This window comes from Myxine glutinosa, chromosome 2 (genome assembly GCF_964187855.1).
Source record: "Myxine glutinosa chromosome 2, kmMyxGlut1.1, whole genome shotgun sequence".
NCBI lineage: Eukaryota > Metazoa > Chordata > Myxini > Myxiniformes > Myxinidae > Myxine > Myxine glutinosa.
Window position 1 is genome coordinate 106,627,021 of NC_136262.1, and position 17,714 is coordinate 106,644,734.

A 17,714-nucleotide genomic window follows, 5' to 3' on the forward strand; every position below is an offset into this window, starting at 1 on the left:
CTTTGCCATCACTCCTCCTTTCCTTCCCCTTTGCCATCACTCCTTTCCTTCCCCCTTTGCCATCACTCCTTTCTTTCCCCTTTGCCATCACTCCTCCTTTCCTTCCCCTTTGCTATCACTCCTCCTTTCCTTCCCCTTTGCTATCACTCCTCCTTTCCTTCCCCTTTGCTATCACTCCTCCTTTCCTTCCCCTTTGCTATCACTCCTTCCCTTCCCCTTTGCTATCACTCCTCCTTTCCTTCCCCTTTGCTATCACTCCTCCTTCCCTTCCCCTTTGCTATCACTCCTCCTTCCCTTCCCCTTTGCTATCACTCCTCCTTTCCTTCCCCTTTGCTATCACTCCTCCTTTCCTTCCCCTTTGCTATCACTCCTCCTTCCCTTCCCCTTTGCTATCACTCCTCCTTCCCTTCCCCTTTGCTATCACTCCTCCTTTCCTTCCCCTTTGCTATCACTCCTCCTTTCCTTCCCCTTTGCTATCACTCCTCCTTTCCTTCCCCTTTGCTATCACTCCTCCTTTCCTTCCCCTTTGCTATCACTCCTCCTTCCCTTCCCCTTTGCCATCACTCCTCCTTTCCTTCCCCTTTGCCATCACTCCTTTCCTTCCCCCTTTGCCATCACTCCTTTCTTTCCCCTTTGCCATCACTCCTCCTTTCCTTCCCCTTTGCTATCACTCCTCCTTTCCTTCCCCTTTGCTATCACTCCTCCTTTCCTTCCCCTTTGCTATCACTCCTTCCCTTCCCCTTTGCTATCACTCCTCCTTTCCTTCCCCTTTGCTATCACTCCTCCTTCCCTTCCCCTTTGCTATCACTCCTCCTTCCCTTCCCCTTTGCTATCACTCCTCCTTTCCTTCCCCTTTGCTATCACTCCTCCTTTCCTTCCCCTTTGCTATCACTCCTCCTTCCCTTCCCCTTTGCTATCACTCCTCCTTCCCTTCCCCTTTGCTATCACTCCTCCTTTCCTTCCCCTTTGCTATCACTCCTCCTTTCCTTCCCCTTTGCTATCACTCCTCCTTTCCTTCCCCTTTGCTATCACTCCTCCTTTCCTTCCCCTTTGCTATCACTCCTCCTTCCCTTCCCCTTTGCCATCACTCCTCCTTTCCTTCCCCTTTGCCATCACTCCTTTCCTTCCCCCTTTGCCATCACTCCTTTCTTTCCCCTTTGCCATCACTCCTCCTTTCCTTCCCCTTTGCTATCACTCCTCCTTGCCTTCCCCTTTGCTATCACTCCTCCTTTCCTTCCCCTTTGCTACCACTCCTCCTTTCCTTCCCCTTTGCCAAGCATCAGGAGGCGTGCTTCAGGCATCAACAATTCTCATGGGGTGCAATTGCTGAACTGCAGATGCAAATTCTGCCTTGGGTGCTCCCATAACCATTGCTACTCAGCTGTTGGTTCAATCGATGACCTAATCCATGGCTGAGCAATTGTCATCCTCGTTCGTTTGATCGATACCACCAGACTTCATGAGCAAGACTAGTTATTCATTTTACATTTAGGCTTTAATCTTTATTATATTTTAATCTTACTATTTCACTATCTCAGCTTGAACATGGTGGGTGGATTGGAATGGTAATGGAAATACGAGCAGGTGGGTAGAGGAGGGTGAGGGACAGTGAGTGGCAGTTATAGGAGGGTGAGGGAGGGAGGGCTCTGAGGTTTAGACCAAATTAAATGGTTTCACGTTTCCATAAAGCAGAATTACCTATTGACAGAATGAGACTATGGATCCCTCCCTGGATAAGTGTGGCCTCCCATTGTCCCTTTAGTATACATGTGGGCAACTTCAAAATGGGCCGTGACCTTGATTTATGCTGCTAGCCAAGCATGTCGGTTACAAAAACACTTGCATCACCTTTCGATGTACACTACTGTGTAACAGTCTTGGTCACATTCAGGAGTTACAGTATATGAATGTTTTGAGCATCAACAAATTACTGAATGCCTCCGCTCATGTTTTCTATTATTATAACAACGTTGGCTGTTATTAATGTAGTTTCGTTTTGGTGAGGGGAAACCATGCTCATCATTTATAAATCTTTAATTTACATTGATTAGAATCTTCAAAACAAACCTGTGATCACCACAACTCAAAGTAAACTAAACATGAGCAGCTAATCCATCACATTTACCAATCAAATATAACGGATGACTCTGTCAGGTGTTCCTCATCATTAACATCAGGTGTTCCTTTCTACCCATCCGTAAAGCTAAAAACCAACTTCTCATACTGCAGAATACAGATCTATCAGCATTAATTGTTAGTCATCAACATACACACAATGTTGATGGCTAACAATACACAGCTAAAAACAAAATGGATGACATTTAAATATAAGATAGCCATAGAATTGTGTCTCTGCATAAAGAAGGAAGAACTGAGTGAAATAGCTCGCATCATTCTATTTTCAAGGTGTGGTATCTGAAGCGCAATGAGCAAGTACCATACAGAGAAACGTCACCTGTAATTGACAAACCCAGGACTGCAAGATCCAAAAAGCTGTCTAACAAGGATGAGCAATGCTTGAAGATGCAAGCAATATCCTTAAGGAAGTGAAAGAAGATGAGCGTTGAATTGACAACAGAACTGGAAGGAGGCTCAGGTGTCATTGTCCCCATCAATCACCAATATGAAGGCCAATTTAAAATCAGGATTTATAAGATGTTTTGCTCGAAGAAAACCTCTGATAAAGGGGAGGGAACAAGACTAAAAGTAAAAGGCTAAAAGATGCAAAAAAAACCACAAAAACTAGAACATGGGTCAAATGTGCTTTGGAGAGACGAGTCGCATGTTCAGTTATTTGTATCTAATCATCGACCACATGTGAGATGATGAAAAACAAACTTGTGAAGAACTTTGCTTGAAGATCTGCCTGCAACCCTCTTATGGTCAAACTGCCAAAATCAAGACTCTCTGCTCACCTTCACTCCTTCATTCCTCTTTTCTCCCGCCTCTGGAACAAACTCCCTCACTCTCTTCAATCCCACTCCTCCCTCCAGGTCTTTAAAACAGCTGTTCACCACCATCTCTTATCTTCCCCCATCCAAAACCTTGATCTTTTCTACCCCCGCTAATTTCACCCCAATTCCACTTTTTTGAAATACCAACTTCTGTCCTGGAAGTCCTTGGTGTCCTTGTGTTTTATACTTCTCCCCCCCCCCCCCCCCCCCCCTTCCCACGCCTCCGCCCCCCAAGCCCTCTCCCTTCCACACATCTCCCTGCTCTCAAATGTTGTGTTTGTGTGCTTCCCCTTCTCTCCCCATCTTGTTTTTCCGCTCCCTCTTTTTATATATTTTGTTTGTCTGGTTGATTTGTTTGTGAAGTAAATGTTAGCTCTTTCACGAGCCTCGATTCAGTATACAAAAAAAAAAGAAAAAAAAAAAGCCAACAATTAAGCATGGAGGAGGTTCAATTTTGGTTTGGGGGTGCTTATCCTCCATCGGTGTTGGAAAATTGCTTAAACTAGAAGGACCTACGGGAACAGCCAGGGGTTACGTTATCCTTATTCAAGTGTGTAATTCAAAATACCTCTCACTGCAGAATTCAGAAAACCTCATTCACTGGAAATTGTAGGGGCAGTCATACTGTACTGCAAAGGGTGGGGACTTGTAATACGCCATCCCACCGACAGGTGGCGACGACGATACACATTTACATAGAGAATTTGCATCTGCTCCGACCCCTCAAGAACACAGGCAAAGATTAAAAAACAAAATCCACGCCCATACATGAATTAGGGTCATGCTGAACCTAGATTAGATCTAATTAGGGTCAAACTGTAGAAAGTTTGGATGTAATCGGCCCAGAACTGTAGGGGTAGTAGTGACAAACAAACACACTGGTCTGTGAATTATAGTAACTAAGGATGAGTCATATATTGAGTGCAGCAAAGTATAAAACTAATTTTAATCCACCATGCTATCTCCAGTGGAGCAAGACCTATTGGACCAAACCTTTTTTTTTTTTTCCTCTTTTTCTTTTTTTTGTATACTGAATCGAGGCTCGTGAAAGAGCTAACATTTATTTCACAAACAAATCAACCAGACAAACAAAATATACAAAAAAGAGGGAGCGGAAGACAAGATGGGGAGAGAAGGGGAAGCACACAACCACAACATTTGAGAGCAGGGAGAAATGTGGGGGGGAGGAGGCGTGGGAAGGGGGGGGGGGGGGGGAGAGGTATAAAACACAAGGGGACCGAAATTAATGGGGGTAGAAAAGATCAGGGTTTTGGATGGGGGAGGATAAGAGATGGTGGTGAACAGCTGTTTTAAAGACCTGGAGGGTGGAGTGGGATTGAAGAGAGTGAGGGAGTTTGTTCCAGAGGTGGGAGAAAAGAGGAATGAAGGAGTGAAGGTGAGCAGAAAGTCTTGATTTTGCAGTTTAACCATAAGAGGGTTGCAGGCAGATCTTGTGCGACCTGTAGGAATATTTGGGGGACAGAGCCCAGAGAGAGCTGGGGGGGCAAGGCCAGAGAAGAGTCGGTAGAAGACGGAAAGACCACCAACCTGCCTGCGGTGAGTGAGTGAAAGGCCCTTGGAGTTAGCTTCATCGTGGGAGATTCCAATGATTCTGAATGCTTTGGTTTCAACAGCGTGAAGACGAGCTAGGTGTGAGGCAGGAGCACCAGACCAGAGGGGAGAGCAGTATTCCATAGAGCTGCGGATGAAAGCCTTGTATGCGGTGAGGAGCTCAGGTGTGCCAAGGAAGGACTTCGCACGACGGAGGATGCCCAGTCGGCGACTGGCTTTGGAGGCCAGATTTGAAATGTGGTTTTCCCAGGAAAGATCATGGCAAATAGTGAGACCCAAAAGCTTGAGTGACAGAACTTCTTGGAGAGGATTATTCAGAAAGTGGATGGGAGGGTTGTCCAGTCGGTCTTTTCGGAGAGTCATCGTAAGAGTGTGAGATTTATCAGGATTGAAAGACATGTTCCATTTGTTTGCCCAGTCTGTGATTTTGTCCAGGTCTGCAGAGAGTGAGGAGGCTGCAGACTGCCGATCTGAGGGATGAGGAATGGAGCGACAGAGAGTAGAGTCGTCAGCAAAGAGATAGAGAGGATTTTCAAGAGAGTCAGAGAGATCATTGATGAAGACCAGAAAAAGCACAGGGCCCAGAGCACGACCTTGGGGAACTCCAGCCTGAACAGGAAGAGGAGATGAGAGAAACCCATTCAGGGCCACACGTTGACTACGACCAGAGAGGAAGTCCGCCAGCCATGTGTGGAGATTTCCATGGATACCAAAGGAGGAGAGTTTGGTGAGCAGAGCAGGGTGCCAGACCGTATCGAAGGCACGTGAAATGTCAAGGGAGACAGCTCTAATTTCCTGTTTGGCGTTGAGGACCTCCATCCATTGTTGAGAAAGCAGAAGCAGCATGTCCAGAGTAGAGTGACCAGGTCTGAAACCAAATTGATGATCAGAGATCAAGCCATTGGAGAAGAGGAAAGATTTCATATCTGAAGCAATGATGGATTCCATGACTTTGCTGATAATTGGGAGAAGGCTGATTGGTCTGTAGTTGCTAGGATCTGTTTTTGCACCTTTTTTGTGCAAAGCGGTGATGTTGGCTGATTTCCAAGCAGATGGCAGATGACCTTGAGCAAAAGAGAGGGTGAAGAGAACAGAAAGAGGGAGTGAAAGAGCGGAAGAACATGATTTTAGGACCCGTGGGCTGATGCCGTCAGGACCAGTTGCAGAATCAGAGTCGAGGGTTGACAGAAACTTTTCCACCTTGTCAGGAGGAAAGGACACAGAGTCCAGGAGCAGCTGGGTACGGTGGGTACAGAGAGGGATGGGTTTGGGACACAAGATTTAGAGGCAAACACAGAGTTGAGGCATTCAGCTTTTTCACGTGCGGAGTCAGCCGTTAAGCCGTTTGAGGTGAGGGAGGGGATGGAGGGGGAACAAACACCAGAAACAGATTTGACCAGACGCCACCAGGATTTGGAAGAGGGAGACAGATAAGAGAGTTCGGTCTTGAGAACGGTGAGATATTGTTTCCTGGCTCTCCTGAGGGTGGACACACACTTGTTTCGGGCTTTGTGAAAGGAAATGAGATTTCCTTCCGTTGGATTTGCTTTCCAGGAGACGAAAGCAAGTTGTTTCAGGGCAACAGCCTCACCACAAGATTCCGTGTACCATGGACGGGCGGAAGGGTATGACAACTGAAGACGAGATGGGATAAATCTGTGCATGAGAGAGAGCAATTTACTTTGAAAGAATTCCCAGGATGAGTTGATGTCAGAGGCAGTAGAGATGGGAGACAAGTCCAGATGATTGATGGCTGCTTGAAGACCGTGCCAGTTGGCCTGAGTGAAATGCCAGACTCGTCGACGCTGAGGAGGCTCTCTGAGAATGGTCAGAGAGATGTCCACTTTGACAAGCACATGATCAGATGAGCCGATTGGAGCAGAAGAAGAGCAGCAGACATTTTCAGGGAAGTTAGTCATAACCAAGTCCAGAAGAGAAGATGCTCCGTTGACTGAGATCCGGGTCGGGAAATTGACAGATTGTGTCAGTCCCAGTGAGTCGCAGAAGTCCTTTGCTGAAGAGCCATGGCTGGTGAGAGAGGTACCCACACCCAGCCAACTGGCATGGTGACAATTGAAATCACCACATATGAGGAAGAGAGAGTTGGGATGGGTAGATAGAAGTTGGTCCATATTATCAGACAGCGAGATGTAGATGGAGTCATCACTGTTTGGTGGACGGTACAACACACATATGAACAAAGGGTGGGAGCGAAGGGGAAGCCGTAGCCAAAGGTATTCCTGGGGGTGAGGTGGAGAGAGGGCAGTGGAGGGCGAGTGAGGAAGAGTTTTTTTTAATAAAGATAGCAACCCCACCTCCAGGACGAGGCTCAGGTCTATCATACCAGAGGAGGGAGTAACCTAGGAGAGATACCAAGGCATCAGAGACATCATGAAGGAGGAAAGTTTCTGTTAAGCAGATCACATCTGGTTTGTCAGAAGCAACCTGTATGGGGAGATCAGTCAAGTTTGAGCGAAGGCCCTGGATGTTTGAGGTCCATACCGTTAATGAAGAGGAAGGGGGAGCATCGGGTACAGAACAGGGGGGGTGGGGGGGGAGGGGTTGGGTAAGATGTGGAAGAGGAGGAAGAGGTAGGGAGAGCTGTTGAAGGTGTGTCAGAGATTTCAGAGAGTTCAGAATAGCTTGGAGAAAGGGAAGAATGGGGCGGACAAAAGGTTTGATGGAGATTGGGTGAGGCACAGTGAGGTGTTATTTGAGGAGGGGGAAGAGCGAGGCAGAAGGTTGGGGGAGATGAAGGTGAAAGTTGGAAGGGGGAAGAAGCAGGGAGGATGCTTTGAGGAGGAGGGGTGAGAGGGGAGGAGCGAGGGAGAGTCTCGGAGGGGAGGGAAGGGGCAAGGGGGGAGTTTAGGAGGGAGGGGAGGGAAGGGGCAAGGGGGGAGATTTGAAAGGGATGGGTGATGGGGAGGATTTGGAGGGGAGGGGTGATGGGGAAGTTTTGGAGGGGAGGGGGGATGGGGAAGATTTGGAGGGGAGGGGTGAGATTGGATTTTGAAAAGTGTACGATTCATGGGAAACGAACATTTTTTGCAAAATGAGTTTGAGACCTTCGAGTCAAAAATACGTTTGAGGACGCTGAAGGAGGGGTGGAGTTCTGGATAGTTTAGGGAATGTAGAAAAGAGGAACTGTAAGAGATGGTATTATATATTTTTTTTGGAATGAATAGATTTTGGTGAGCAAGACGAAAGCATCCTTTTGTAGGAGAAGAATAAAAAGGTGTTATAATATATGAGAGAAAATAGTTGTTCAGGGGAGAGATTATACATTTCTAACCACGTGATTGCGAACATCGTGAACGAAGAACGAACGAACAAATAAGAACAACAAATAAACGAATAAGACCTGAGAAGGAAATATTTTTTGGGGTTTTTTTTTTTTTGAGTAGAGATATTAAACAAGGAGGTATGGGGTGATCGACTGGGATGAAACAGAGAACGAAAATAATTGCAGCGCATTCGACGAACTGCTGAGAGAAAAACAAAACCACAACGTCGGAGACGGTACGGTAGCCTTAGCCTATGAGTACTAGGCCTCAGAATACTCGATACGCATTAACCGACGATTGTGTATACATGTACGAAAAATTAGCATCGAAAATTTTCCTAAAGATACGCTATAGGTACACACACCGAAAGATAGATACAGTCTCGACAAAAACACAATTGTGAAAGATTACTTAGCTTCGAAAGCGTGAGCGCATGGAACAGCTTCGAAAAGACGTGACCTCGCCGTGATCTCGCGAGATCTCCTTCACCTAACTTCACCTAACAGCAAGATGATCATCTAACGACAAACTTCATCGAACAGTCACATTACTTCCTGGGGCACTCTATGTACCAGCGACGTCCTAACAATGGCGGCACCTTTCTCATAGCACTCAGTGGGGCATTTCCTAAGGAGGAACTTCCTCCTCCCCACGGATGCTAACTTATGGGGATTGTTCGTGCTCTATCCTTTTTATATTCTGAATGTCGAGTAGGGAAGCAACACCTTCGTGGTTGTTCTGTCTCTCTCTTACCTCCAGGGCTGCCATCTTTATTTTCCCCAATTCCTTCCGATTATTTTTCTTTCCCCCATAAACATTTCCTCACCCAAATATCCTACTTGCTCCTCCGTGAGCCTCACTCCTGTAAAGAAAAAAAAAGTTATGATTGACATCCTACTAGTCTATATTCATTACTCTACCTCGTCAACAAAACTACAGGTCTCATTTGAAGCACCCTCGTATATGGATGACGTTAAGCAAGCATAATATACAGGGCATTATGGGTATAATGCTGTTGGGTGAATCAGCCTTTATCTGAATCTAAGCTTCCTTACTTCCTTGTGTTTCCTTAAAATGAGCTAACTCCCTCCTCTCACACACTAATTAGCAGTGATGAATCCTCCACATTTATGCGGCATGCCTCTGTTGTCTTCAGGTGAAGTTTTGTGAGATCCTAATCCATTATTTAGTCAAATCCATGTCAAGCTCTAAGGTCGTCACCTCTTCTCCTCCTCTTCCCTTTTATAAAGGGGTGCGGTCCAATGGTACCAATCTTCTGCCCTGCCTTGACCACAATACTCCCCACTGTCCTCATCCAACTCTCTCCACTTTCCAACCACTCCCACCTTATTGATATCCCTCCTCACACAATCCTACCATCGCAACTGTGGTCTTTTTTTTTTTTTTTTTTTTTTTTTTTTTTTTGTATACAAGATCGAGGCTCGTGAAAGAGCGAACATTAATCACACAGAAAGACAAACCGACACATAAAACATATAACATAGGAAGCGGTAGACAAGATGGGGAGAGAGGGGGAAGGACACACACAACATTTGAGAGCAGGGACCGAGAGACATGGTGACATCGAGAGATCTGAGAGAGGGCGAGGGCTTTGGGGGGGGGGGGGCGTGGGAAGGGGGCAGTGGGAGAGGTATAAAACATATGGACACTGCCAGGACTTCCAGGAAAGAAGTTGGAATTTCAAACAAGGTGGATCTGGGGTGAATTAGCGGGGGTAGAAAAGATCAAGGTTTTGGATGGGGGAAGATAAGAGATGGTGGTGAACAGCTGTTTTAAAGACCTGGAGGGAGGAGTGGGATTGAAGGGAGTGAGGGAGTTTGTTCCAGAGGCGGGAGAAAAGAGGAATGAAAGAGTGAAGGTGAGCGGAGAGCCGAGATTTCGGCAGTTTAACCATCAGAGGGTTGCTGGCAGATCTTGTGCGACCTGTAGGAATATTTGGGGGACAGAGCACAGAGAGAGCTGGGGGTGCAAGGCCGGAGAGGAGTCGGTAGAAGACAGAAAGACCACCTACCTGCCTGCGGTGAGTGAGTGAAAGGCCCTCAGAGATAGCTTCATCGCGGGAGATTCCAATAATTCTGAAAGCTTTGGTTTCAACAGCGTGAAGCCAAGCTAGGTGTGAGGCAGGAGCATCGGCCCATAGGGGAGAACAGTATTCCATTGAGCTGCGGATGAAAGCCTTGTATGTGGTGAGGAGCTCAGGTGTGCCGAGGAAGGCCTTCGCACGACGGAGGATGCCCAGTCGGCGACTGGCTTTGGAGGCCAGCTTGGAAATGTGGTTTTCCCAAGAAAGATCATGGCAGATAGTGAGACCCAAAATCTTGAGCGACAGAACTTCTTGGAGAGGATTGTTGAGAAAGTAGATGGGAGGGTTGTCCAGTCGATCTTTTCGGAGAGACATAGTAAGAGTGTGAGATTTGTCAGGATTGAAAGACATGTTCCACTTGTTTGACCAGTCTGTGATTTTGTCCAGGTCTTCAGAGAGTGAGGAGGCAGCAGACTGCCGATCTGAGGGAAGAGGAATGGAGCGGCAGAGAGTGGAGTCATCAGCAAAGAGATAGAGAGGATTTTCGAGAGAGTCAGAGAGATCATTGATGAAGACCAGAAAAAGCACGGGGCCCAGAACACTGCCTTGGGGAACTCCAGCCTGAACAGGAAGAGGAGATGAGAGAAACCCATTCAGGGCCACACGTTGACGACGACTAGAGAGGAAGTCCGCCAGCCATGCGTGGAGATTTCCATGGATACCAAAGGAGGAGAGTTTGGTGAGCAGAGCGGGGTGCCAGACCGTGTCGAAGGCACGTGATATGTCGAGGGAGACAGCTCTAATTTCCTGTTTGGCATTGAGGACCTCCATCCATTGTTGAGACAGCAGAAGCAGCATGTCCAGAGTAGAGTGACCTGGTCTGAAACCAAATTGATGATCAGAGATCAAGCCATTGGAGAAGAGGAAAGATTTCATATCAGAAGCAATGATGGATTCCATGACTTTGCTGATAATTGGGAGAAGGCTGATTGGTCTGTAGTTGCTAGGATCTGTTTTTGCACCTTTTTTGTGCAAAGCGGTGATGTTGGCTGATTTCCAAGCAGATGGCAGTTGACCTTGAGCAAAAGAGAGGGTGAAGAGAACAGAGAGAGGGTGAGATAGAGCAGCAGAGCAGGATTTTAGGACCCGTGGGCTGATGCCGTCGGGTCCAGTTGCAGAATCAGAGTCGAGGGTTGACAGAAACTTTTCCACCTTGTCAGGAGGAAAGGACACGGAGTCCAGGAGCAGCAGGGTACGACTGGGTATGGTGGGTACAGAGAGGGATGGGTTTGGGACACAAGATTTAGAGGCAAACACAGAGTTGAGGCATTCAGCTTTTTCACGTGCGGAGTCAGCTGTGTAGCCGTTTGAGGTAAGGGAGGGGATGGAGGGGGAACAAACACCAGAAACGGATTTGACCAGACGCCACCAGGATTTGGAAGAGGGAGACAGATAAGAGAGTTCGGTCTTGAGAACGGAGAGATATTGTTTCCTGGCTCTCCTGAGGATGGACACACACTTGTTTCGGGCTTTGTGAAAGGAAATGAGATTTCCTTCCGTTGGATTTGCTTTCCAGGAGACGAAGGCAAGTTGTTTCTGGGCAACAGCCTCACCACAAGATTCCGTGTACCATGGACGGGAGGAAGGGTATGACAACTGAAGACGAGATGGGATAAATCTGTGCATGAGAGAGAGCAATTTACTTTGGAAGAATTCCCAGGATGAGTTGATGTCAGAGGTGGTAGAGATGGGAGACCAGTCCAGATGATTGATGGCTGCTTGAAGACCGTGCCAGTTGGCCTGAGTGAAATGCCAGACTCGTCGACGCTGAGCAGGCTCCCTGAGGATGGTCAGAGAGATGTCCACTTTAACAAGGACATGATCAGATGATCCGATCGGAGCAGAAGAAGAGCAGCAGACATTTTCAGGGAAGTTAGTCATAACCAAGTCCAGAAGAGAAGATGTTCCGTTGACTGAGATCCGGGTCGGGAAATTGACAGATTGTGTCAGTCCCAGTGAGTCGCAGAAGTCCTTTGCTGAGGAGCCATGGCTGGTGAGAGAGGTACCCACACCCAGCCAACTGGCATGATGACAGTTGAAATCACCACATATGAGGAAGAGAGAGTTGGGATGAGTAGATAGAAGTTGGTCCATATCATCAGACAGCGAGATGTAGATGGAGTCATCACTGTTTGGTGGACGGTACAACACACATATGAACAAGAGGTGGGAGCGAAGGGGAAGCCGTAGCCAGAGGTATTCCTGGGGGTGAGGTGGAGAGAGTGCAGTGCAGGGCGAGTGAGGAAGAGAGTTTTTGATAAAGATAGCAACCCCGCCTCCAGGACGAGGCTCAGGTCTATCATACCGGAGGAGGGAGTAGCCCGGGAGAGATACTATGGAATCAGAGACATCATAAAGGAGGAAAGTTTCTGTTAAGCAGATCACGTCTGGTTTGACAGAAGCAACCTGTATGGAGAGATCAGTTAAGTTTGAACGAAGGCCCCGGATGTTTGAGGTCCATACCGTTAATGAAGAGGAAGGGGGAGCATCAGATACAGAACAGGGGGGAGGAGGGGTAGGGTAAGATGTGGAAGAGGTGGAAGAGGTAGGGAGAGCTGTTGAAGGTGTGTCAGAGATTTCAGAATAGCTCGGAGAAAGGGAAGGATGGGGCGGACAAAAGGTTTGATGGTGATTGGGTGAGCCACAATGAGGTGTTATTTGAGGAGGGGGAAGAGCGAGGCAGAAGGTTGGGGGAGATGGAGGTGAGAGTTTGAAGGGGGAAGAAGCGGGGAGGACGCTTTGAGGAGGGGGAGTGAGAGGGGGGAAATTGAGAAGCAATGAGGGTGGGGAGATTTGAAGGGGAGGGGTGAGGGGGGAGTTTGGGAGGGAAGGGACAAGGGTAGGGATTTGAAAGGGATGGGATATGGGGGAGATTTGGAGGGGAGGGGTGAGGCAGGAGTCTAGGAGGGGAGGGGCGAGGGGGCGTCTTGGCGGGGAGGGGTGAGGGGGTAGTTTAGGAGGGAGGGGGCAAGGGGGGAGATTTGAAAGGGATGGGTGATGGGGAAGATTTGGAGGGGAGGGGTGATGGGGAAGATTTGGAGGGGAGGGGTTATGGGGAAGATTTGGAGGGGAGGGGTGAGATTGGATTTTTGAAAGTGTACGATTTATGGGAAACGAACATTTATTGCAAAATGAGTTTCTTGTGACCTTCGAGTTAAAAATACGTTTAAGGACGCTGGATGGAGGATGGAGTGCAGGAGAGTTTAGGGAATGTAGAAAAAAGGCACTATAGGAGATGGATATTTTTTTGGGGATGAATTGATTTGGTGAGCAAGTCGAAAGCAGCCTTTTAAAGAAGAAGAAGAAAAAGGTGTTATAAAATATGACGGAATACATAACTTGAGGGGAAAGTGTAAACATTGAAGGTTAATGAGTGAAAACTATCTGGGGAAATGGGGGAGAAACACGTGGTCGAAGAACGAACGAATGAATAAGAATGAATAAACGAATGAGAACAGAGAAGGAAATGTTTTTGTTTTTTTGTTTTTTTTTTTGAGTTGAGATTTACACAAGGAAGTAGGCTATGGGTGAAAAGACTGGGAATACAGAGAACGAAAGTTATTGGATCACAAACGACGGACCACTGAGAAAAACGAAGCCTCAAGGTTGTACAGTGCACACTGTACAAGGCCTTGCTCGCGACACGGCAAACAGACGATCAATTTATGAAAGATAAACACCGAGAAACAACCAAAGTTGCACACAATAACTTCACACACCGAAAGATAAATACAGTTTCGACAAAATACAATTGTGAACAGACTTAACTTCGAAAAACGTGGAGACCGTGTGGAGCTTCGAAAATCCCTGCCGCCGTCTCCAAGATCTCGCGAGATCTCGAATCTCGGTCTACCTCTTTTCCTCCTGCCTTCCTCACTCAACCTATCAACTCTCTTTGCCATTATTTTCCCCCCATTCTCCTTCTGTCTACCCTCTTTACTCCCACAATCCTCCTGACCCAGTTGTTCTCGCAAACCTGCAGTCTGTTGTTGTCTCATATGTTGAATGTAATGTTTTTCTGTTTGTTTGAGTAAATTACTTGACTGTTTTGCATTTAATGATTATTATTCTGTTTGCCTGCAGACCAAGGAGAAAATGATGCGTGGTTCCAGAAGAGGCTGCGTCAGATTGAGTGTGAGTTGTCGCACAATAGATTTTTCCTTGTTTTTAATAATTATTTCACGAGGCATAATCCTGTATGTTAGAGGAAACTCGTTTATGATTTCATAGTAAGTTAAAGTGGGCTGTTTAGTAATGAAAGAATCAATTTGGGAAGAGTGCTATGTTTTTGACATTCATCTTCGACGACCTCAGATATAGTATACTTAAACTTTAGTATATATTATGAGGAGCAGTGAATAAGTAACCTTAAAATATTTTTCACAACTTGTTTATTGCATGTACGTGTGTAACAACTGTTATTTTTCAACATAATCTCCATTGCGTTCAATGCATATTTTCCAGCACTTTACTAAGGCCTGGATTCCTCAAGGAAAAAATTAATATTTTGGCTGCTTATGTAGCCTCTCGTGCTCCGCCTCTTGGTCCTCTTTGTCGGATCGGAAAGTTGTTCCACCAAGTGCCCCTTTAAGTGATCCAAATATGTGGTAATCCGAAGGGGTGAGATCTGGTGAGTAGGGTGGATAAGGAAGACACTCAAAATGCAGGTCCTCGATTGTTGCAGCTGTAGCACGGGCAGTTTGGGGCCGAGCATTGTCATACTGCAGCAAAACACCGGTAGTGAGTTGTCCATGACGTTTTGATCTGATTGCTGGTTTCAGATGTTTTTTAAGGAGGCCGCAGTATGATGCACTGGTGACTGTGGTCCCTCAAGGCATATAATGCTCTACAAGTGGATCTCAGCTATCCCAGAAGAGTGTCAGCATGACTTTTCCAGCAGATGGCTGTGTGCGGAATTTTTTGGGCTTCGGTGAAGTTGAATGGCACCACTCTTTGCTTTGCCCTCTTTGTTTCTGGCTGAAAGTAGTGGACCCAGCTTTCATGCCAGTAGAGAGGTGTATGAAGCTCATTCATGGCTATTAGTCTAGGGCGATTAGTAATTTCGTGTTTTTTGTTTGTTAAAATTGATTTAGCAATGGATTCTGCTTCAGAATATTATAGAGATGTAAAAAAAATAGGGTTCCATTTTTTCTTTTACGTCTAATAGGTAGTAATTCGAAGAAATCCAAGATGGCCGCCATAAAATTTGGAAAATACACTTTTGTGCATATCTTTGTATCTAGATATCATATAAACATGAATAATATGTCCTTTTATATGTTTTCAGACCCAAGGAAGCCATATCTGCCATTGTTTTTACAGAAAAATGCAAGGAAATTAAAATAGTGGGCAATATACCAGCCAAAATGGAGACGGCCGTCGTGAAATCGGATCGTATAATTTCCCAATTAGAATCGATTCAATAAACAATCTTCACTGATAACATTTATTTTGAATACACACACACGCACACGCACACACACACACACACACACACACATGCACACACATACACACACACCTAAACATAAACGATGAATGAACATAAACGATCACATAAACGAATGCCTCATTCATCCTCATCCATATCTATCACACGCGGTTCATTGATGTTTGCTTTGTTGTTACAACTGTAACCCACACACCCACAAACTTCAGTACAAGGAATATTGTTATTGCGACAGCTACATCTTCCCATACACCCTTTCTTGCACCCACAGTTCACGAGATTCATTATTGCTTCTGGGGCTGGAGGATTCAGGCATCGACTTGGGGCATAAACCCCATCATCCGAAAGTAACTGCCAACCATACTCGACAGGTGATGGAAGGGACGGATGGCTTTCTGCTGCCTTTCTCCATATCATTGCGATATAATGTGCTCGCTGAACGTGTAACTTTAGCGAACCAGTGGTAGGTGGAAGACTCTCTCCCTCAGCAGCACGGTTGGAGAATAAGAACCAGCGAAGCTCGTTTACTTTCGTGTGAACTTTAGACTTGTACAGCAGACAGACGAAGCGTTCCAGCTGGGAACACACTTCTGGTGACGGATCAGTTTGTCCCAAAGACTCCAGAGCCTCCCATATCTTGTTGTCACATGTCATGAAGACCTTAAAGCACCAGTCCTTGCTCCTGCCAGCGAACCTTCCAGACATGTCACTTCCCGTGAATGCGTGGAATCCAAGTATTGCAGACGCACGTTTCTCTCCTAGCATGCCATGAATAGGTTGGACTGCAATGCTCCTCCTCAACTTTCCCTTCCCAGTGAGAAACCTCGTAGCAGGTGGTAGATCGTGAAATCTCTGAATCAGTAGGAGGAAGATATCGGTATCTGGCGAATCAATGATAACTTCTGCATCTTTGTCGACTGTGAGAGCATGCAGAATTAAGAGTGTATCGGCCTCTTCTTGGCTGTGCGTGAGTAGACTGTCTGGAACTTCAGTGTTGCCCGTGGTCTTAGTTCCTGATGTCACCATGAACTTCTTCAACTTGTTTGGATGAGCCTTGCTGTAAGATAGACACTTCACAGCCAAGTACTCTGTAAGCTCTGCCTTGGTCTTCACATTGGAAAGGAAATCTTTGAGTGAAATCTTCTGGATCAATGTACTATCCCTGACGTGATAGTATGTTGATTTCCCCTTTGTCCTCTTTAGGCGCATTTTGTCTTTCAGTGAGTTATCGATGTATCGGTCGAATACCAACCTCACGTCATCATAATGCACGGCAATATTTTCGAGGCGTTCAATGAACGATTGAGCAAAGTCACTGCATGTAATCATTTGTTCTGTTTTGGAGATCCCGTTAACAAGAGCCATGCCATCAATGATTATCACTCTATGGCGAGAAGTAGTCTCATTTTCATTGATCACTCCTGATCTTGTGGTTGTGTCTGGGTTTTGGCTGATCTGAGAGGGTTCCTGCAAATTTTGGCTTGAGATTTCATAGTCAGTTGATGGGTCATTAGTTTCTTCCCCAGCGTGTGCTGCTGCATCATTCAAAGCGGCAATTCCCGCGTCTTGATGCTCATTGATTTCTGTCGAAATAGGTTCTCCTGGTGGATCATGTACATCCTGCTCTTCAGGCTCAGCCAGATGCTCAAGTTGACGAAGGATTTTTGCCTTGTCGTATGCCAACAAGAGGGATCCATCAGATGCAAATAAAGAACGTGGAACGATGCCAAATTCATAGGTGCCAATACATTCTTTCAGGTCGAGCTCTGGTCGGCTCCGTGAGATAACGATGAACCTCTGCAACAATCCTCGCTCTTCTTTGACTTTGATCAGCTTGTCGCCCGATCTCACTTCTGTTGTGGCATTCGAACTCTTGAATGTTCGAAGTTTTCTTTTCGTCATTTTGTCCCACACAGAAAGTTTTCCCTCAGCTAAACGATCTGTGGCAAATTGCTGGAACATCTGTTGTCCGATCTCGTCGCGCTCTAAGATGTCGCTGGACACTTTTTCATTCATGACTTCTTTGGTGAGCAGGTTGTAGACCTCGTCTACTTCCTCTTCCATAAATGGATCGCCATGTTCACGGAACACCCTAGAAAGCTTGGAGGCATGGCTCATCACCCGGGAAAGCTTTCCCCCCGTGATTTCGTGGTGTTGTTTTCTGCTCTGGTTTTCACCAAGACCATATCGCAAACTCGTGCAGTGACTTTGACAGCTCAGGTGCAATGAGGAAGAACTTGTCAAGCGCCTTCTCATTTTGAGTTATCCCTACGATTCCTCCAATCACCTTCAGTGTACGGTTTTCTTGCTCAATGCCATGGTCTGGGGCTATTGATGTGAAGCCTGCCAAT

At 46.4% G+C, this 17,714-nt stretch overlaps 1 protein-coding gene across 3 annotated transcripts in view; it reads left to right on the forward strand.

Annotated features, from left to right (window-relative positions):
* Positions 1 to 17,714, forward strand: part of OSBPL9 (oxysterol binding protein like 9) — a 124,649-nt gene that overhangs the window by 9,971 nt on the left and 96,964 nt on the right. For all 3 annotated transcript variants that reach the window (XM_068107545.2, XM_068107548.2, XM_068107547.2), the window contains exon 2: positions 13,998 to 14,048. In XM_068107545.2, coding sequence (XP_067963646.2) covers positions 13,998 to 14,048 — 51 coding nt within the window. The remainder of the gene's footprint in view (positions 1 to 13,997; positions 14,049 to 17,714) is intronic.